Source organism: Pituophis catenifer, unplaced genomic scaffold (assembly GCF_029215685.1).
Source record: "Pituophis catenifer annectens isolate HBS135680 unplaced genomic scaffold, rPitCat1.0.hap2 SCAF_1, whole genome shotgun sequence".
Classification (NCBI taxonomy): domain Eukaryota; kingdom Metazoa; phylum Chordata; class Lepidosauria; order Squamata; family Colubridae; genus Pituophis; species Pituophis catenifer.
In genome coordinates this window covers 278,294,244-278,317,255 of record NW_027256881.1, presented here as the reverse complement: position 1 = coordinate 278,317,255, position 23,012 = coordinate 278,294,244, and the positions used below count along the sequence as shown (strand labels likewise).

The window sequence follows — 23,012 nt, the reverse complement described above, 5'->3', positions numbered from 1 at the left end:
CATTCTGCATGACCCACCAAATTTTTATCCAAAAAGCCTTAACCTTCCTACAAGTCCACCAAACATGATAATATGTAGCATCTAAACAATCACATCTGCAACATTTTGGCTGAACATTAGGGTACATACACGACAATTTTTTGGGGTCTAAATGCCATCTATAAAACATTTTATAGAAATTTTCCCTCAGATTCTGCGACTGAGTAAATTTAACATTCTGAACCCAAATTTTTTCCCATGTTTCCAACATCACTGGCTCCTCAAAATTTTGTGCCCACTTAATCATACAATCTTTAACTAGTTCAGTTTCTGAATCCCTTTCCAACAAAACATTATAAAGCCTTTTAATATGCATTGGACCTTTCTCTTTTATATGTCTAACCAATTCTTCCTCATGCAACATAATACCAGTTTTTTGGTCCTCTCTCCATCTCAATTGTAATTGATTATATTGTAACCAAGTTAAGTTAATCCCTTCGTCCAACAGTGTCTGTAGTGTCTTCAACTGCCATCTGCCCGCATCTGTAAAAAGAACCTCTTTGTATGAAAACCCCCCGAGTGACATTATATTTGTATTCCACATAATATGACCAAGATCCAGCCATAGCGGTATTTTATAATCCCATTTGAATCGGTGCTTCTTCCAAACTCTCATCAAGGAGTCTCTAAATATATGGCTTTTAAATACTTTATCCACTTTGTTATCATAAAATAAGTAAGCATGCCATCCAAATTCAAGATCAAAACTTTCAATATTCAATATTCCAGTCTTTTTCCTTCCAAACCAATCACTTGCTGAAGTCAAAGCTGCTGCTTCGTAATATAACTGTAGGTTTGGAAGTTTAAGACCTCCCCTTTCTGGAACATCTTGCATAATTTTCAATTTCACTCTCAGTTTTTTCTCGTTCCAGACAAACTTGTTCACTCCAGTTTGCCAGACTTTCAGTTGCAAATCCGCTCGCAAACCGGAAGTACTTTATATTTCTTAACCGCCCATCCATCTTGGACACATTTTGTCCTAGACACTTTTGCTAAGCAAAGTGAACAGACATGTTTTCAACATAAATCAAATTTGCTGAATGCCAGGCTTCCACAATTGGATCCAGTCACTAAGTGATGCGGTCATTTTGGGAAGTAATCATATTCCGATATACATTTTTTCATGCCTGATTCTCTTTCACTTCATCATTTCACTTTAACATCTTTCTTCATACTTTCCATTTCCTGGTCACCAGATGGGATCCATAGACATTGACTTTTGCCACCCATCACGATGTAGGCCAGTTGACACTTTTGCATAATCCTTTTTAGTAAGTTAAATATGTGTAGACTAGGTTGCCAGCCTTAGTCATACTTAGTCATACTTAGTCATACATGTTGCATTCCCTGAAATAATAAGGGCAATAGTGGTCAGTTTTGACCTGTATGACACATGCACAATCGAAGTCCTATTTTACCAAAATTGTGCTCATAGTATCCTGTGCAAGCTAAGATCCCTAATATAAAGACTACTTTCAAGGGGACACTGGGGGTAGGAGTGGGCGGGTGGGGGGGGGAGGGAGGGTGTGTAGATGCCTTTTAAAAAAATGCATTATACCAGAAATTCACATTAAAAAGAGTTGGGGCTTTGATTATTTGGTCACAGGAGCCATCTTGTTTTGATATCGCTTGTCCCCCTTCCCCATGGATTCTCCGTATTCTCTTGCAAACCAGTATTTAGTTCTCTTATTATCCCATCAACGGAAAGTTACGTGGAGCGTCAAGGAAAGACAAAACACACAACTGGGCTAGAAAGTACTGTGCATACAACCCTTGTTATGACTTAGAACAGGGGTGGGCAACTGTGGCCCTTTTACAACCTGTGGACTTCAACTCCCAGAAGCTTGACTGTCTCAGGAATTCTGGGAGTTGAAGTCCACAGGTTGTAAAAGGGCCACAGTTGCCCACCCCTGACTTAGAAGACACATAAAGATGCTGAATTTCACATTGCATATAAAGCGAATGGCACTTATTCCTACTCCCCCAATAGAAAGGAAGAGGCTACATATCCTCGAAACCCGAAAACTCTGGTCTTTTGCATCACACTTTCACTGTTATATTTCAGATCGGCTCGTGGACCACACGGGCTCTTACAGCTCGAACCTTAAACCTTCTCACGCAACGCCAGCCTGGTCCTGGCCATGCCGAAACGTGGGTGGCACATTACCACATTCAGATAATGACATTTCTCCAGTGAAAACGTGTGGATGGGGAGGAGCATCCTTTCCAGCCTCAGCCTGCAGCGGCTGATGCCATTTCACCGGAAATTCAGGCTGGTTCGCCGCCTCTTCAGAGCCTGCAGCGCCTCCCCTCCGAGGGACTTCAAGAAGTCGGGCTTTTATCAGCCTCGGCTCTATCCGGGAGGTCGCGCCTTCCTTTTGACCGAGCGATTCTCCCGCAAGAAGCGAAGGGAACGGACCAGACAAGGGGGCGACGATGCTGGGATTCCTGGGGTCCGTGTTGCCATTCTTGGTCTTGGTCCCTCTTTCGGTATTTGTGCTAGTGCCGTATATCAGGTTTGTAGTGGGATTGATTTGACTAACTCTTGTGGCCTGGAAAACTCTCGGCAGTGCAACTTCAAAAAGAAAAAGAAAAAAAAAACTACCACATTTTTAAAAAAATAATTAAATCGGTGAACTCTATAATACCGATGTGCTATATTAGCACTCTCTCGATTTCTGGTGAATTGGGCTTTTCCCTGTTGTATGTGCAGAGTATCCCCATCCCACCTACTCTATGATTATGTGTGTTTGTGTTATGTGCATGAGAAGCTAACTTGGATTTCTACGACAAATTGCATTGCAATGTCAATACTTCAACAAGGGACTGAATTTTAAAACCTCAACCGTTCAACGGATTTATTATATTTTATAGGAAGTATTTTGGAGGAAGGGTGTGCAAGTCTGCAGCGCAACTGAATGGGAAAGTTGTAGTGATCACGGGAGCCAACACTGGTATAGGGAAGGAAACGGCGCAAGACCTTGCAAGAAGAGGCAAGTTATTCATATCTGCTTATCCATTGTAGCCCCCAGAAAGGTAGAAATTGTAATAAAAGGAATTCAAGAAGGGCAGGGAACTTTGCCTTTCACAGCAGAATCAAAGTTCATCATCAGTAGAATGAAATACGGTTTTAGGAGATTCAGATTTTTTAGAAAAAATATCTCCTCTTTTTAAATACATTGTAATATAAAGTGGCAGTAATCCTGCATAAGCTGCAAATTCTCATCCAACACAAATTAACCTTCATGCTTGGAGTCAAGGCTGAGTCTTCTTGTCTCTAGCAGCCAAGGTCAACAATGGTAGTTACGTTGGTTAAATAAGGCTGCTACAGCTTATTAAGGTTTTTGTTGACATGTACAGTGGGATTTCTCAAAATGAGCAGAATGTTCGGCTCCAGGTTGTGTAACAATACCTCCTGTTAGCATACAAGAATATACTTTAGCTCATGATGCAACTAAGCCACTTTTCCGTTCACTCAGTACATTATATCATGAACTGAAACAATCAGGCTGAGTTTGCATAAACTGAGGCACAAAACAACAGCTAATATTTGTAGCTGACTTGGGTAAACATATTGTATGAACGCAAGTAAGGTCCCCACTATAATATCTGCCTTTTTCAGATAGACTTCTTTCCATTAATGTCCTGCTGCTGATTTTGACATCAAGTGAACTGCAGCAATTCAGTGCAGGTAGTTCTTGGTTAACAACAGCAATTGAGACTCAAATTTCTGTCTTTCAACAACGCAGTTGTAAAATATGATGTCATGTGACTGTGTTGCTTAGTGGCAGCAGTTTGAGTATTTCCAGTGGCATTGAATTCCACGCTGTCATTAAATAAGAATGGGTTATGGTTCTATTGGCGACCTCCTGCTGGTTTCCCCATTGACTTTGCTTGTAGGATGCCACTAAAAGAAGGTCACAAATGGTGACCACACAACCATGGGATGCTGCGATGGCTGGAGCTCCTTCAGCACCACTGCAAGTTTCAGTGATCATTGAATGAGTGGTTATTAACTGAGGACCAGGGATGAAATGCTCCCAGTTCGGACCGGATTGCCCGATAGGGTAGCGATGGCGACAGGTGGTTCGGAGAACCAGTAGCAAAATCCCTGCGGGCCCCCCCCAATACCCAGCTGAGCCACGAGATCATTAGAGGCTTTTTTTTTTTACTTTTAAAAGCATTTTTCTACAACCTCTTCGGCTGAAAAAATACTTTTAAAAGTAAAAAAAAAAAAAGCCTCTGATGATCGTGCGGCTCAGCTGGGATCATCAGAGGCTTCTAAAAGCATTTTTTTCTGCAACCTCTTTGGCCGAAGGAGTTACAGAAAAAATGCTTTTAAAAGTAAAAAAAACCCCAACCCTCTGATGATTGCGCAGCTCAGCTGGGATCGTCAGAGGCTTTTCAAAGCATTTTTTTCTGCAACCTCTTCAGCCAAAGAGGTTGTAGAAAAAAAAATGCCTTTAAAAGCCTCTGGCGGTCCCAAATGAGTTGCCTGATCGTCAGAGGCTTCTAAAAGCATTTTTTCTGCAACCTCTTCGGGTGAAGAGATTGTAGAAAAAATGTTTTTAAAAGTAAAAAAAAAAAAGTTGGCCACGCCTACCCAGTCACATTACCCCCCCCCACCAAGCCATGCCCACAGAACTGGTAGTAACAAATTTCACCCCTTCCGAGGACCACCTGTAATTCTGACCTAGTTTACCGTGTACAATTGGTACTGTAACTTGAGCTAGCTAGATAAGTGCTGATCTCCAACCATGAAGATGGGATAAATGGAAGTAGTTGTGTTTTTGCTTTTCTTCTTAGCCTTTATTTTTTTGTGTGTGTTATAGCTATACTGTGCTTCCCAATGTATGCATCAAAAGCTCTATATTCAAATAGTGAACATATTATGGGGATGTGGATTGTACTTATCTGGAATTGTATTATCTGTACATAGGAATAAATATTTGTCTTGGTTGGAGATCTCAGCATTTCCACATCTGATACCAGGAGGCTGCTTGTAGTATGTATGTATTTATGTATGAAGCATATGGCATACAATATCAGGGAAATCTACACATGTTAGAAGCAATGCAATCCTGACAGCCTAGATTGGTAGTTCATTCTGTTGGGCGCTTATGTGCCTATTCTTGGAGTACTGCAAGGGACAAACTAGCTCACACCAGCTGATTAGCAGCGCTTGGGTTGCTGGCTCTTCCAGGTTCCTCCACCGGTCTCACCTCACCTTGTTTTATGTTGCATTGCCTTATGTCTGGCCAGGTCCAGTGCCAGCTTCTGCTCTCTGCACACACAAAAGCAGCTAGGTTTTTCCAGCTGAAATGGTACCCATTTATGTACACACAATATTGCATACTTTTGAACTGCTGGATGTGGGCAGGAACTGGGGAGCGAATGGCGGGAGCTCACTCTGTCTCATGGAGCCAGGCTCAAACCACCAGAGCACAGACCACTTCTGGCCAGCCATAAATAAAAAATTCCGTAAACCCTGACAGATTATTTAAACAAATTTCATAAGAATAAAGATATAAAAAGCAAAGTAGAAGACAATTACTAATAAAACATATAAAATATTATTTAAAAATCTCTGGGTAACATGTCCCTCTCATATCTTCTATTTATTTTTCCAACTGAACTATTTTCCCTAACCATTTCACAACACCGTACTTTGCCTGTTAAACTTATTTCTATAAGCCATTTAAGTCATTTCATCTTTTATTTTTCATTAGTATCTTGTGGTTTAAGTTCAGAATTTATGTTTAAAACTTTGTGAATATTTTAATATGTTTGTTCCAATACTTTTGTGATTTTTTTTATAACCTTCATGTGCCATAAGATGTTTATTTTGTTGTGGCATTTCCACTATTATATGATTTATGTATCTTGGTAATCCGTAAATTTATTGGGTTTTTCCCAATATATTTCCCATGATTCTATTTCCATCTTAAAAGTTTACATCAACTTTATCATTCAATTTTTAATTTGTTCCATCTCTGTTATATTCAGAAACACTTTATATAAGCAGCCTAATCTTTCCAAATTCTGTCGTCTTTCTCAGGTTCCCTCCTTTTTTCCTGAGATTACAGGTAGTCCTTGAGTTGCAATGGTAATTGGGATTGGGACTGCTAATTGGTAATTGGGATTGGGACTAAGCAATGTTTCAACCACATCGCTTAACACCAACAATCCCAGAATTCCAGTTGCTGTCATATTCTCTAGATATAGGGTCATTAAATAAGAAGTGGTAAGGAACATGGGGAGAAGGTGGGGGAGGCCCTGGGAGGCCTGAAATGAGGGAGACTTGATGAGATTTTGGAAGACTGAGTACAGGATGTGTGTGAGTTTAGGAAGCTTGGGAGGCTGAGCACAGGTTACACAAGAGTTGGGGAAAGGCCAGGGAAGGTTTTGGGAAGTCTAGCGCAGGTTGTGTGTGACTTGAGGGAGGACAGGGGAGGCTGCGTGCAGGTGAGTAGGATGCAGCAGGCACAAGTGAATGAGTTGTGATCTTCCCTGCCAGCTTCCCCATTGACTTGTAGGAAGGCAAGGGAAGGTTACAAATAGTGGTCACATGACCATAGAGATGCTGTGAAAGATGGAACTTCAAGGATTAGTTGTAAGTCCATTCTTTTCAATGCCGCCATAACTTTGAATGGTTGCTTACTTAAACTGAGGACTACTCCTAACTTTTGTTGCTCTAGCAATTTGTAAATTTATTCATTTATTTATTTATTTATTTATTGTCATATTTATATGCCGCCCTTCTTCCGAGGGACTCGGGGCGGCTCACAAAATAAAACAACCCAACAATAAATAGAATTAAAATGTTAAAATCCGATTTAGAAACCCCAAATCCCCCAAATTAAAATGCACGGCAGATCAGGGAATTTGCTGAAAGAGCCATGTCTTTAGGTCGGCGCGGAAGGTGCGGAGGTCGGGGGCTGTCCGGAGCCCAGTGGGTAAACCATTCCAGAGGGTCGGTGCGACCACAGAGAACTCCCTCATCCTGGGGGCGCCAGCCGACACTGTCTGGCCGATGGGACCCGGAGGAGGGCAGTCCTATGTGAGCGCACTGGGTGGTGGGAGGCCGGTAGGAGGTAGTCCTGCAAGTACCCCAGGCCCATGCCATGAAGGGCTTTATAGGTGAGCACCTGCACTTTCATAATACTTTTTGGTATTATGGTGACCAGAATTTCACATAGTATTCCAAGTGTACCCTCACAGGTGCAATATAAAGCAGCACTGGAGACAAATTCCTTGTGTGCCCAAGCACACTTGGCCAATAAAGAATGTTCTGTTCTGTTCTGTTCTGTTGATACAGCCCAGAACTGCATTGGCTTTTTTGGCAGCTCTTAACTAAGATTTTTGGTATTTTTTTCCATTTAACCAATATTTATGTCTCTCCACAAGTTATTACAACTGTTTTGAATTATATCTTGATTTCAGCCTGTCAGGGAAATTCCCAAGGTTTTTTAAAAATTATTATTATTTCACCATCAGTTTCTTTCTTTTTTTGTCATAAAGTCATATTCTTCAAGGGTTATGTCTATTGTTATCTTTATTTTTTGCATTAATTTTGTTTCTGGAAAATTGGCCAAAATGGTAATTTGGATAGTAACCCTCTATGCGTGTAGTTTCCTGCACTACTTTTAGTATTTTAACGGTTGCAGGTGCCAAAGTCATCCTTGCTTGCAGAGATATGGTAAAAGCAGAAAAGGCAGCCCATGAAATCCGGATCAAGACGGGAAACCAAGAGGTTACAGCAAAAAAATTAGACTTGGCAGACACCAAATCTATCAGAGAATTTGCCAGTAATTTCTTGAAAGGTATGTCTCAGGCACATTGTTTTCTCAGGTGTGTGTGTGTGTGTGTGTCTTACCTTGGGCAAAATTATACCTGATTATTTGTCTAAAAATCCAGTAGGCATGATGAAATTCAGGCATGTTTTTTAATTATTATTTATTTATTAAATGTGCAGCCCATCTCGCTATCCAGAGTGACTGGGTGGCTTACAAGGCAATAAAAATAGGAATATAAAAACAATTCTAAATACAGAAACAGTTAAAAACAGTTTTTTTTTAAAAAAAAAACAACAACATTAAAATGTCTACAGATTCTAAAATTAGACCTCTGCCAGCATAAAAATACTCCAACTAGTAGGATTGCCAAAGCAACCCTAAAGGAAGTACTGTACTGAATGAAAGAGAACTGCTGCTTTCTGTCCTGCTTTCTGGAGTGATTTTGTGGGAGTCTGATAGGATCAAATTTTACCTTGTCAAAATGTTTGTGGAAAAATCTGAAAGAAATTGAACTGTGGCTATGTTTCCATGACTCCAGTTCCAGTATTCTTTTATCTTGGGCTTCTTTATTCATATGGTCTATGTGGCTTTTTTTGTCTTGTAGAGGAGAAACAACTCAACATACTCATCAACAATGCAGGGGTTATGATGTGCCCCTATTCAAAGACAGCTGATGGTTTTGAGATGCATTTTGGAGTCAACCATCTTGGTAAGGTTGCTGAATTTGATCAGTTTTTCTCTTAGAAAGTTTTATTTAAGCCCCTTTGTCTTAAAGTGCTATGAGAAGTTAGAGTTTTGGGCCGCATGTAAACATGGAAAGCTTTGTGTGCTTTTGCATGTGGAAGCATGCAGGGAGGATAAACAAGAAAATGAGTGTTGCGATGTTGCAATGCTAGGTCTGCCTCTTTTATATATAAATTGCAGCGTTCCACCCACATATATAAAAGACTGAGCTTACATTGCAATATTTGTTTTATTTTTTGAAGTGGTTGAACTCTAAAGAGGCCTTTCAGAAGATTGTTCTTGTTATATAGATTGAGATAAGAGTGATTGCTGCTCATTAATGGTATTAATGGCATTAATTAATGCATTAATTAATTAATTAATGGCATTAATGGTAATGGTAATTTAAATTAATGGTAACATTGGAAGGGTGAGATAAAACCACATTATCCTAATTATTCTCACAGGGATTACTGTTTTTCTTGATGACACTGATTTTTTTAATGCATCAGATTCTTCATCAAGTTAAGGAGCTATTTGAATGTGCATAGTCCTTAGTTGATCTCAAAAATCAGAAAGTTATTACGCTTGTAATTGGGGGTGGATGGGGTGGAAACAACTTTGAGAACACAATTGCACCGGGCAATCTTATTTCCTAAAAGTCCAAAAGTCAGTAATAATTTCTCATCAGATTTGGAAAGCCAAGTTGCTCTTGATACCTAGTGACTTCATGGAAATATACACTTAATTTTCCTGGCAACAATATGCAAATGATTTGCAATTGCCTTCTGAATTTTTTTTTAAATGTCCCAGTATAGCCTATATTCCTGGTATTCCAGCTTTTCCTATTTGATTCATTTATTTCATAAACAGAATTATCCAATGTGCAGTTTGCTAGTCTGAAAAAGTGATCAACCTTAAATCTCAGTTCAGTTGTAGGAAGGCTCTGTTGATTGGGGCTGAGTCCTGCCTTATATAAAACTCACAAACGTTGGCTTTCCTCATCAGTCCATGAGATTGTTATGTTCACCATGGTTTGATTGGATTTTGGCTTCCAATTATCCATTTTATGTTCATTATTGGTTGTGTTTTGAACTATTATTACCTGCTCAGAGTCACCATTGTGAGATGAGCAGCCATATAAATTGAATTAAATAAATCACAGGGAAGTTCTCACCACAGAGATTCTTAAAGGCATAGTGTATTCTGCTCAAAAGGCCTCTATTAAAAAAACATGATGTCTATCAGTCTGGCAAAGCTTACAAATTCATTTCTAAATGTGGAGGGTTCCACTCGTCTACCAGGACTCTTGAAATGGAGAAGATTTGGAGAAACCATGAATCTTCTGAACAGTAAAAGCCATTTGCATGAAGGACATTGTCCTGCAAAAGTTATTTCAAGATCATAGGATAGTCATCCCAGAAGTCACCAAAAAAAAAAAAAAATGCTAGAAGGCATCACTTGCTTTGGCTGAAGTCGGTGCTCACGGTTCCTCTATCAGAAAAGCTCTGAGCAGAAATGGGATTCATGAGAGAGTAGAAAGGTAAAAGTCATGGGTCGCTGGGAAGAACATCAATGGTTGTCTCAAAAATTACCTGAATAACCCTCCAGATATCTGGAGGATTGTTCTATATGTCGAGAGTGAAACACATGACATATAGAACAATTGGTATACCAGAACAAATGCTGCATTCACAATAAAGACTTCATACCAACTGTCAAGCATGGGGGGAGGTGGAAATACTTTCCTATCCCAGATCTGGATGACTTGTCACTATTGAAGAAAGCTATGAGAGAATATCAGACCATTTGTCTATCAGCTAAAGTGCAGGTGGGTCACGCAGCAATCTCAAAGCAGCAATTGCAAATACATGCGCAGATTTACTAGGGTATGAAAGAAGGACAAATTCACTTCTTTGGAATGGCCAAGTCAAAGCCTAGATCTAAATTGTACAGACATGTTATGGTAGGACCCAAAACGTCAAGTTAATGCTAGAAAATCTTTAAATGTGAGTTCAACATCTGGTTACTGAATCTAAGGGACAATTACTTTAATATCGTTCAGGTTGATGAGTTTAGGACCTACATGAACTAAAGATATACAAATATTCAGAATATCTCAAAGGGAATGAATAACTTTTTTAAAAAAAAATTGGATTAATTCCTTAAGGATAACTATTTAGCTTATTAATTATCAGCCATCTTTTGAAAATAGATCTTCCTCCCCCACAACACACACATTTTTGCTTTATTTTTGTCAAACTTTACAAACATGTGATAGCTTATTCTTGAACACTAACAAGAATTGGGAGAAACAGTATCATGAATCACTGATTTTTTTTAAAAAAATTATGCATTATTGTACTTTTCCTTTAAATTTCACATTTTTTTTTTGTTAAGCAGCAGTGTTTTTCTAATACACTTGCAGATATTTAGTTGCGTGATATGTTGGGATAGGTGTGCGGTAAATCCTTGTAACCCATATGTTTAATACAAACGAATGCGTGCAGATCTAACAAAGCAACCACAAAACTCAAATTATTGTTCATAATCTTTCCTGTTAGGCCATTTTCTTTTAACATTCCTGCTAATAGAGTGCCTGAAACAAAGCGCACCGGCTCGTATTATAAATGTGTCTTCATTGGCTCATCATATGGGGAGGATTCACTTCCAGAATCTTCAGGGTGAAAAGTTCTACTTTCGGGGCCTGGCATACTGTCATAGCAAGCTGGCCAACATTCTTTTTTCACGGGAATTGGCTAGGCATCTGCAAGGTGAGCTGAAAGTTTGCACTGTTTTTAATTGGCAATGTTATTTAGATGCAAAAATTACTTGTAATTTGTAAGTAAGACTTTTTTTTAAAAAAAAAAATCCAGTTGTTGCTACCCAGTATTTAAAATAGAATGGCAAAAATTGGCCAGGATTAAGCTGGGCAGAAATGTCATCTTGAAAAGCAAAGACAGCAGTGTGCTGGAACAACCTGCAAAAGCCCTGGTATTTCTGTTCTGTGCATACATACAGGTAGTCCTTGAGTTACAATAATTTGTTTAGTGACTGTTCGAACCTACGACAGAACCTTAAAAAGTGACCTATGACTGGTTTTAATATTTAACAAATAGTCACGTGTTCAAAATTCGGTCATTTGACAACTGACATGTATTTATGGCAGTTGTTGTGTCATGAGGGTCATGTGATCACTATTTGTAACTTCCCCAGCTGGCTTCCAACAAGCAAAGCAAATGGAGAAAGCCAGATTCACTTAACAACTGCACAATTCACCTCACAACTGCAGTGATTCACTTAACAACTGGCAAAAAGGTCTCTTAATTCAATAACTGCCTTGCTTAGCAATAGAAATATTGGCCTCCATTGTGGTTGTAAGTCAAAGACTACCTGTACTGAATGCTGTGGGCCTTTTTTCTAAGTACCAAGAAATAAACTAGAGAGATATTTAGGCTTCTACCATAGTTATGATTGTTTGCACATAAAGGAAGCCAAGATCACCTTTAGTCCAACTTAGTCCATTGAATGGTCGATAAATATGACTTACTTATTTTTGGTTTTAGCGTGCATGTATTTGATGTGGATACGTGACATAAACTTTAATTTGTGGAGGCCTTGGTGTTTTCTAAACTTGGTTATATGCTTGCAAGCATTTCATTACCCACCAAAGTAACATCTTCAGTCAGTGGTGGGATTAAGTAATTTAACAACCGGTTCTCTACCCTAATGATTTCTTACAACAACCAGTTTGCCAAACTGCTCAGAAAGTTAACAACTGGTTCTCCCGAGTGAATGTGGGGTTGCTCCCTGTTCATATATAGTAGTTTGCTCTTCCATTTTGGGGTAGAAATGTGATTTTTCTTAGTAGTTCTTTAATTACGGCATTTTCTGTTTTATTGTTTGCTTGGCATTAACCTCTGCTTATCTGGGTACTGGCTGCTGGAGAGGAGTGTTCTGAGGTTTTTTGATTTTGTTCCCTTCTTAATTTTTTATAAGTTCTTTGGCTAACATAATCGAAAACATTTCCAAAGAAGCTTTAATATCTCATCCCACTACATTGCCTCCAGAAAATCAAAGACCTAAAAATAGAAGATGAAATTATGGTTTCATTTTATGTTGCAGCACTCTTAATGTCCATAGATCCAGAGATAGTGAAAGACAGTTCTTCTCCACAAGCCATGGCTAGCATTTTTTTTTTTAGATTTTAAAACAAACTTTATTAAATTATCAAACAATTATAAAAACAATTAAAACCATAATAAAATATTCATATACATAGATCATATCTTATAATTGACATTTCATTTCTATTCTTTTACATATCTATATATATTCTTCTCCTCTACACAATATATATTTCATAACCTAGTCCCGCATTCATCCTCATGACAGTGAAGTCATTATTGGTATTTATATGAAATAAGCATGGAAATACACTCCCAATTATCAGTTCTTAATTTAAAACTCACTATTAGAAAAGAAAGAAAGAAAGAAAGAAAAGTAAAATTTAATACTCATCAAGATTATCTTTATACTTTACTAAGTATATCCTTATCCACTTTCTTTTCGCTTAATCCAATCATACCACTTGTCCCATACCTTAAAATACTTGAAGCTTTCCTTATCTTTTAATTTTAGTGTTAGTTGATCTGATTCTGCACATGCATATATTTTTTGTATTATCTGTTGGTCGGTTGGCAAATGATCCGTCTTCCAAACTTGTGCAATTGCTATTCTGGCTGCTGTAATTATATGATGTATCAAATATGTCATTTCTTTTCTAATATTTTGTTTATCATATTCCTAATAAAAAAATCTCTGGGTCTAACTCTATTTCTTCTCCTGTAATTTGTGATATCCAAATTCTAATTTCCCCCCAGTATGCCTTGATTTTGGGACATAGCCACCATACGTGATAGAAAGTTCCTCGGGCCTGTTTACATTTTCAACATTTTGGGTCCAAATTAGGGTACATTTGTGCTAGTCTCGAGGGAGCAAGGTACCACCTATACCACATCTTATATTGATTTTCCTCGTAAGTTACTGATTTCGTTATTTTAATGTTGTTTTCCCAAATCCTTTCCCACTCTTCTAGTTGAATATTTTTACCTATGTTTCTGGTCCAGGCAATCATTTGTCCTTTAATTATATTCTCATTTAAGTCAATTTCTAGTAAATATTTGTATATTTTGGATATTAATTTCCCTTCTTTCACTTCCAGAAATTTATCTAGCATGGCTAGCATTTCATTGGCATTTCTAGCCAAATACATTAAGATTGAAATACCCAGAATTATAGACTTTATCAACCTCTGCCTCATTATCTACTTTCAATTTAATGGACAAACATATGAACAAAATCATATGGGGATCCATGGCATCACCACTCTCAGGAATCGTAACAGAGGCCATAATATAGCATCTAGAAACTATACTAGTCCCACACATACAACTAAAAGTATGGCACCAAGAACTCCACAGTTTAACCTTGAGCTACATGTATTCTCTTCTATTGAAACTCTTAAGTTTACGCTGGCATCATCTTTTTCTTTGTGTAATTTGAACAAAATCCTCTTTGATTTTGTACAGGCTGATCCCATTATCAGCCTGTACATAGTGTATTTTTTGAATACATGCCTGGTTTGTCTCCTACAGGTACTGGCATCACTGTAAATGCTCTGCATCCAGGTTCAGTTTTGTCTGAACTTGTTCGTCATTCCTTTACACTAAAAGTTTTGTGGAACACATTTGCTATCTTCTTGAGGACACCTTGGCAAGGAGCTCAGACTAGCATATATTGTGCGGTGTCAGAGGAGTTGGAGACAGTCAGTGGAAAATATTTCAGGTGGGTTGATCTGGGATGACTGGCATTGGGATGTGGTGAGAGAAAACAACGCTTTTATTATGTTGTGGGCTGAGGTAGGTAAGAATGTGACCTGGTTAGCCCTGAGATAATTGTCTACTTGGGAGATTTATGAGCTTCACTGTTCCGGGTGAGTAATAGCGAACTCGTTGAGTCTTCCCAGTTTAGCCATTTTGAGAAGGCCCCTGTGGTGCTGGTTAATGCCTATACTACTGCGGTTAGAGCTGAGCTGCACTTAGGAGTCCTGGGGACGGATCCCTCAGGTACGTCTGTGCCTCCAGTGTGTCTTACTGGCAGGCAGGGTGAGGAGCATGGTCCCACCAGGGCTCTTTACCCGCTCTGACACCCAGTGATTTCAGTCTCTTGGTTAGCAACAGCTCTCTCCTCTGCCATATCCCACCTTCGTCGCCACTATTATGTTGTGGGCTGCGATAGGAAAGAACAGACAACATAGATACAACAGCATTTATTGGCCCAACTGGAACTGTCAACAGGCAAATTCCTGTAATTTATACTCTGGGCCCACAGGGCCTCAATCAATCATAATACTTGAAAAAGCCTGCCCAAATATGAATGTTCTAAGTTTGCCTCTAAAACAATTGAAGTTAACAGTTAGGGTCATCTAAAGGTTAGGTTCACTTTAATAGGCTTAACACAACTATATGTATTGACTCCAAACTGAGGGGAAAACATTGTTTTGGTTTTGCTATAACCACCTTGTCACCGTATAAGCCTTGGGATGGGGAAAGAAGCTTTGGATAACCACCTCAAAATAAACCAGGATACAAGCAGGAGTTATGATTGCTATTGGTATTATTTTGAAGCATCAGTGAGGCTCTCCCATGGGCTAAGTGCAAACATTGGGTATGGGACTTAGTAAGTCCTTAATAATGAGTTACTGATGCGTTAAGAGTTCTTGTACCTCTAATACAGTGTTTCTCAACCTTGGGAGTTGAGAAGATTCTGGGAGTTTCCAAGGTTGAGAAACACTGCTCTAATAAGTGGAGAAGTCATTCAGAAAGAATAAATCTCACCTGCTGATTCTTGCCTAACAGCATTAGTTGTCTCTTTAAAGCAGTTTTCAACCACTGTGCCATATAGGTGTGCATGTGAGCCAAACTATATAACAGGAAAAGTGCTGCACAGATGCACAGCAGAATCCCACCCCTGTGACGGGGGCAGATTGCCTCCATTTCTTCTCCTGAGTCCCAGCAACTTGTGTTGCCAGAGACTTCCAGCTTTGCAGCCTGAAAGTCCTGCTTTTGAGATGCGTGCTATGACATGAACAGGGTTAAAAACTACTTTTAAAGGATTAGAAATCTGAATCCAGTCCCACTGCATAGAAATTCATGGTGACATCAGCCTTAATAGCTCCCTTAGCTAGTGCTAAGGATAAAGATCCATAGTTATTTATGTGATGACCATATATTAATTAATTAATTAATTAATTAATTATATTTCTATACCGCCTTTCTCCCCTAGGACTCAAGGCGGTGTACAGTGAAGAAAAATATAGATACACAAACATCATAAAATTGCTAATTAAAATTATTATTATAACATAGTTTGGCCCAATTAAATAGAACCTAAAATTAGATAACATTTTAATATAGCAGCCACTCCAGTTGAGCATGTGTTTCTTTGAGCTATGGGCATACAGTATGTGTTCTGAATGAGTGAAGAATCTTAGTAGTATGTTAAGTAGCTTCTAAAATCTGCCAGGATAGTTGTTGAAAAAGAGACCCAGTAGTCTAAATTGTTCCTTGATGCATTAAAACTTATCAATGGCGGCTTTGTACAAGGAATGTGCAAAAGATTCCGGGCATGCATTCTGGGTTTCCACAAATCAGTTATTTCACAGGTGGTCCATTCTTGAAAAAACGTATTTAAGTTCATAATATGAACAAACAGGGTTGATCTGGATACAGAATGAAATATGGTTGTTCTGGGTGAGTAAAAGAGTAGGAGAAAGCCAAGGCAGTGGGAGTGGCTAAGAGGACACAGGGAAAGGAGTGAAGATGAAGGGAAGAGGGGAGAATGTTGTGGGGAGAGGGAATGACAAATGGACGAGCCTTACTGTTTTGGTGTGTGGGGAGAGGGGGCCGCAGTCTTAACTCTTGGCAACTGCCTGGAGAAGTCCTGCATTTTTCTTGGCAAGGTTTACAGAAGTAGTTTGCCATTTCTTTCTTCCTACGGCTGAAAGAGAAGGACTGGTCCAAAGTCACCTAGCTGGCTTTGGGCCTAAAGCAGAACTAGATTTCAGGGCCTCCCAGGCTCCAACCTGGTACTTTTAATCACTACACCAAATTGGCTTTCAGTTTTGTGAATTTGCCTTATAAAATTCAATACAGGTAGTCCTCGACTAACAACCATTTGTTTAATGACCGTTCGAAGTTACAACGGCACTGAAAAAAAGTGACTTGTTGCTGTTTTTCACACAACCATTGCAACATCCCCATGGTCACATGATCAAAATCCAGATGCTTGGCAACTGACTTGTTAGTAGTGTCCTGGTATCATGTGATCACTTTTTGAGACCACCTGACAAACAAAGCCAATGGGGAAACCAGAGTCACTTAACAACCATGATATAAAACAATGGCAGTGATTCACTTAACAAATTTAGTAAGAAAGGTCGTAAAATGGGGCAAAACTCACTTAACAACTGTCTTGCTTAGCAATGGAAATTTTCAGCTTGATTGTGCTTGTAAGCCGAGGACTACCTGTATTCCTCTGGCTTTATTTTGGCTGAACTGCAGCTGTTCAAAAATGGTTCAGCAAAACTTCTGGAATACAGTAGTTTATAAAAAGATCAGAACAAAGCTTTTTCTAGTTGACTGACAGGACACTAGCCAGATGACTACCAATGGATGCTGGTAGGTAGAGGCAGATTTTTTCTTTCTTATTTTCCTCCCCCAAAACTAAGGTGCGATCTTATACTCCAGAGCATCTTATACTTTGAAAAAGTATACTGTACAGTATACACACACACACAACGCAGCATGCTCAACTAGAAAAAACTTTGTTCTGATCTTTTTATAAACTTTTTATAAACACATATATAGACACACACACATATAGTGTAAGTCCTTACAAAAAGGAAAGAATGCTGATGTCTTGTATTAGTAATTTAGGAGTCCATTGTTCAGACATATGCCACTCTTACAATTAGTGTGCTTTACAAGTTTGTTTGTTTTTTGCTAAGCCTGAACATATTATTAATTATAATTATATAATTATTTAATATTAAAATTAATATAATTAGAATTATTAATGCAATGGAACATTGCTAATATACTTTCTTCCTTCATATAACAGTGATTGTAAACCAGCATATGTGTCATCTCAAGGACGTAATGATGAAACAGCAAAGAAGCTTTGGAATGTTAGTTGTGAACTCCTTGGTATCCAGTGGAATTGACCTGCAAAGGCCAGCTACACCTGAATTCCATATTTTGTATATGAGACTGGGAAAGTATTACTTTCATGGAATTTTCATGATCGAGTTGATAGGTCACGTTCATTTTTAATAAAAATGTTCATCTCAGCTTTTCCATTAAAATAGAAGGTCAAGCAATTGTTTAGTGTATGCAATGCATTAATAAGAAATGACATTACAGATTAAAACAGTAAGTTATCCAAATTCTTTTATTTTCTCAATGAGAGTTTAACACTTTTGTTCATTGGAAGTTTAGAATTCCTCCATTACAGTTTACTACAGGATAGTTCACAGGACAGGTTTTGCTGGTGAGAAAGGGATCCTTTAAAAATCCTAAAGAATCCGAGTAACAAACAATATAAAGTGCATAAAATGCAGTGCAAAGAGTGGACCCAACAATCTTCTCTATTTTCTCTCCCCCACAAGTCTTTCCTTTCTTCCCTTTGGAAGGTATTGATGAGAAGAGTTTGGAGATGAAAGTACAAGCCATGTTATGTACTAAACTCAATAGGCAGTATAGCTTAACACACAGCAAACAATGAATCCTGTTCCTTTCTTAAGGTAGAAGTAGTAATTAGAGTCACAAAAAAACCAATTGGACTATCTCCCGGGACTCATGGCAGTTGAGCTTGATAGACAGCAAAAGCAGATTCTATAACTCTTAGATCCCTAATAGGATAACTTCTAACACCCGAAAGGTATGGAAAGATGGAAGCTAAATATAGCCCTCCCAAGTTACTTAACCTCAAGGTTATTTCTGGCTGCCAAATCCAATGAATTAAGGATTACTACACTTGTGGCTGTCAGATGGGGCTATTGTTTCCCTGACAGAGCATAGCTTAGAACATTTGCTAAAATTAGTGAGAAAGGATGATGTTCATCTAATAATTATTTTAAAAAAAACCAAAGATGAAACCATCCTGAATAATTTCTTACAACTAATATAATTTTGATAACAGTTTGAATTTTTCAAGTTAAACACTTGTTATCAATTACAGTCATACCCTCTTATATAGAGCCTGCTGTGGTCTCACCGTTTTCTATATTATGTTACTGTAAGGACAATGAGAACTTCAGATTGTTTCAGGGAAAGGTAGCAAATTTGGGTAGAGGTTCCAAGTGGGAAATACTATTCAATCTTCATAATTTCTTCCTCCATTTTCTGTATTAACTGGTTATTTCCTTGCCTCAGATAGTAAGAGGTGTAGGCTTACAGACCTGTTATCTCTTATGCACAGAATTCAATTACTGCTTCTTGTTATGAAAAGCAATAGAGCGCTGTACCCATCTCAAAATGCTTCTTGTTTTCTTATTGATTTGGCTCTAGCTTTGCAGTGTCGGGAATCACAAGCAGATACAAACCTCTTGTCGATGCGGGGTTTGCATTCATAAAACAGTGCCTAAAGCAGAGATATCTCCATGATCATGAAGTAAAACGCAGCTCAAGCAGCACTGAAAATATGAAGTATGTAAAGAATAAACACCCTGAAGTAGAGGTAGTTGGTTGTCACTGCATCATGACTGGCACTTTTAGGAAGTTGATCCTTTCCCTTTGAATAAAGGCATTCAAGCAGCTTCTTTCCAGTTTGCAGCCATAATTGAATCTAGCAGGATGTAATATTTTCCCTTTCTAGAAACAACATCCCAACAAGTTTCTGGGAGTCATTTCTTGGAATTTTGGGTAAGCCAGCTTCTCGGCTTAGTGTGATGTACCAAAAGCCACTGGGTGCAGATGGCCTGCACTACATCGTCCCCACTGTCCTCTGCCATTTGCCGTATGTGTTGAACCAACTGCACCGCTCTTACGTTTTCTTGTTTTACGGAGATAAGATAGGCGGAACGTAGTTTATGGCATTTCAAGTATGCCTGAATCTGAAAAGGAAAGAAAAACAACTGTGAACTTGAAATTCCATAAGAAGGGTATTGCCCTTGGGATGCACCACTTTTCCTTCACTTCCTAATACAGCCTCTGATACAGACTTTAACTTAAATGGTGAGTCTGTAGAAGACCGAGAGGTGTGATATAAAGAAGGCTGCACCGGAAAGCGAATATCAGCAAAGCCTGTTGCACACAGATGTCTCTTTCTTATTGGAAGAACTTTCTTTTGGGATTACTGCCAAAAGATGCTTGTTTTCTGCAAGGCAGCAGAGACTGTATATAAAGTTTGAAACAATGCATGCATTTAGAATGATGATAAGAGTTGCTTTGTGGACCAGGCACTGGAATGTATTACAGAAGATTTGCATGTTAGGCTTGTTAAAATGACTTGATGCCAAATAAATAAGTTTCTGCCTACCGGTAGAATTTTAAAAAACCTCGTTTCTTATATAATCATTCTTATATAATCATTTTTCAAAAAAAAACCAAAACCCTTCATTTTTCCAAAAAACAAAAAAAAACAAAACAAAACAACCCAAACCCAAATTAAATAATTTAAAAATAATATCTATTCCATAGAGTTTCTACTATAAAAAGCAAATGTTTGAGTTATAAGTTTCTCTGAGAATAATAGCCCATTACAATGAGAATTTATTGAATTGGAAAACACAATGGGTTTATTCACAAACAGAAGAGAGAGAGAATCATTGTGTGGAATAACAGATGGCCCAGAGTGCACAAAATGTTCGTTTATCATTATAAATGATATATATGGCTATCAGCCTAAATATTTATGCTCCAAATTCTAGATGAGCCTTCTGGGTTTAACTTTGTCAGATTCTTGTCATTGCTGGTAAAGACGGAGAAAATGGCATAGTCAAAAACTCAGAATGCCATATAGATCTTTCATTTTCTGGATTTTCCAGTTGTACAATTTCAGATTGTACCAAGCTGAATAATGAAAGTCTTCATGTGACTGCACACCTTGATTTATCAGTATCCGTGCTCACTGATTGTCATTAAATTGTAAAGTGGTATGTTACCTTACAAGTATGCTACCACTTAATGAATCAAGATCTGAAATTTAGATAGGGCAGAGATATATATTTGCTTCCCTTTAACCTTTATATATTCTGGAAATGCATGGGAACAGCTCATTTCAAATTAACTTTCTAATAATGTTTAAGAAGAATGCATCACTATGAACATCATGTTCAGTCTTGGTAAAGAATTATCAGTAACCACATTCACACACTTGTTGAATATGATAACCCTAATACGAATAGGGTTATAGGAATAATACGAATAGATAAAAGATTGTATCTACAAGAATGACTGAGCAAATACACCATATACATAAATAAGAATTTCCAAAAATTACTTCATATCCCCCCAAAAAAATACTTTTGTTTTACTCACCTTGTTTTCATCACTGTCCATATCCTGGATCAAATTATCCAATTCCTAGATCCCATGAAGAAAATAAAAATGGTAGAAAGATCATGAGATGAACTGTGAAACATTGCTTACACTGATATAGTTGCTTATACTTGCCCCAATAGATGGCTTTCAATTAACCAGAAAATCAAGGAAGCAATTATAAACAAAGTCCTACCCGCTGAAAAAAGATAGTAAGCAGCTATTTCATTAGAAGCTTTTATTGGACTATGTGACTTAATTACGAGACTTAAGGGATGCCCACAACTGGCATAAACATACGGAACCCCTTTCCAAAATGAAGATATCCTAACTCTCCTCATTTAAGCACTGGATGGGGTGCTTTGGTATCCCATTTGCAAACTAGATTTAAGACACAAGGATGACATTCATTCATTGGCTATGAAAGAATCACTAGCAAAGTGAGACTTATGCTTGGCTTTCTAAATACTCAATAATAACGTAGGACAGAGAAAAAATATAACTGTGTCTCTTCCCTAACATTACAAGAAGTACAACTAGTATTTCCCTTTTTATATTAGTTTTTTTTTAATGTAAGATATTAGAACCTAATGAAGGTATTTTTTAAAAAATAAGCCAACTTTACCTCAGCAGGGATAGAATCAAACTCATCCAAACAACTAAGGATGACATTGTCCCCATCATTTTTATCTGCAGCACCAGATTCCTTGATACATTTAATGAGCTGCCTGATCTCGCTGTAGCTCTGCTGCTTCACCAGCTGCCTAGCCACTTTATTGTATATAGCAGCAACATCCAGCTGGAAGTCCTAAGAAGGTGGACAAAGTAAGTATTACTTCGAGAAAGATGATGTTCTGTACACAAAAATAAGCTAGTTGATGTTTCAATCATACAAATAAAAACTGAAAGAATGATTTGGTTAACTTTTCTATACTGTATTTACAAAAGACACCTGTTAAAAGTTTTGAAGGGTTTTCTGAGAAGGATAAAGGAAAAATGAAAAGAAATCAAGTTCTAGGACTTAATGGAAGGGATTAAAAACTAAGTTAAAAGTAAAGGGAAGGAATATAAAATTGGTTTATTTGCTCAATATTAAAATAGATATGTTGTTATCCCTGATAAACCTTAATGGACTTTTGTTGATCAGGAATGAATGATGAGGTTTTAAGATATTGTTTATAGTTAAGAGATGAGAAATGAGAAGAGAGCTTTTGTTGTATTTTAAGAGAATATGATAGGTTATACTTGTAATGAAGTTACTTCTTTACATATTTCTTTTTCTTTTCCATTTTCTATTTTTTCATTTCATTTTCTGCACTTTGTAATTTTTCTTTTTAGTTCTTATACATATTTTAGTTTGTATTTGTATCTTTTCAATTGTAATATTTAATAAAAGTATTACTAAAAATTCAAATAAATATCTAAAATTACATAACAATAATGCAGTGATTTGCTTGAACTATTTTAATGTCATGTGGAAAGAGTCAATGTCAGATATAAAGCTTCTTCATTCAATATACCTGCAATATTCTAAATGCAATCCCAAATCCTTCTTCAATGTTTTTGCCTTCCAACATGACCTGAGAAAAAATTGTAGCAGCAGGGAGAAAAGAAAAAAAGGAAAAATTTAGTGACATACAAGTGAATGAAAAGTCATCTGGAGCTTTGGGGAAAGTTCCTGTGATAACAAAGTGTTCTATTTTTTTTCCTAGATTTCAGCCATAGAATTGCCATGTTAAGAGTACAATGAAATACTGCTTCTCTGAGTCACTGTTCTTTCAAATCAAAATTCACAATGAAAATGATATGTGACTTTTTGGGTTAACTTCAATAAACAATCTACATATTTTTG

The 23,012-nt window shown here is 37.7% G+C and overlaps 2 protein-coding genes and 1 long non-coding RNA gene across 3 annotated transcripts in view; 2 read left to right on the top strand and 1 right to left on the bottom strand.

The window, feature by feature from the left end:
- Nucleotides 1-2,368: 2,368 nt before the first annotated feature.
- On the top strand, nt 2,369-17,983 carry LOC139307899 (retinol dehydrogenase 12-like). The gene is made up of 7 exons (XM_070931254.1): nt 2,369-2,555; nt 2,914-3,032; nt 7,707-7,862; nt 8,440-8,544; nt 11,123-11,332; nt 14,216-14,405; nt 17,742-17,983. Exons 1-7 carry the CDS (start codon nt 2,476-2,478, stop codon nt 17,842-17,844), a joined length of 963 nt encoding a protein of 320 aa, XP_070787355.1. The 5' UTR covers nt 2,369-2,475; the 3' UTR covers nt 17,845-17,983.
- Nucleotides 17,984-18,052: 69 nt separating this feature from the next.
- ZFYVE26 (zinc finger FYVE-type containing 26) overlaps nt 18,053-23,012 on the bottom strand; it is a 48,819-nt gene continuing 43,859 nt past the window's right edge. The window contains exons 38-41 of the mRNA XM_070937885.1: nt 22,681-22,740; nt 21,786-21,968; nt 21,161-21,205; nt 18,053-19,734 (exon numbers count right to left, since the gene is read on the bottom strand). Coding sequence (XP_070793986.1) covers nt 19,525-19,734; nt 21,161-21,205; nt 21,786-21,968; nt 22,681-22,740 — 498 coding nt within the window. The 3' untranslated portion in view covers nt 18,053-19,524. The remainder of the gene's footprint in view (nt 19,735-21,160; nt 21,206-21,785; nt 21,969-22,680; nt 22,741-23,012) is intronic.
- Nucleotides 19,239-22,925, top strand: LOC139312799 (uncharacterized). Its single transcript, XR_011600032.1, has 3 exons — nt 19,239-19,327; nt 21,857-21,985; nt 22,873-22,925. It is a non-coding gene; the product is annotated as an uncharacterized lncRNA (long non-coding RNA).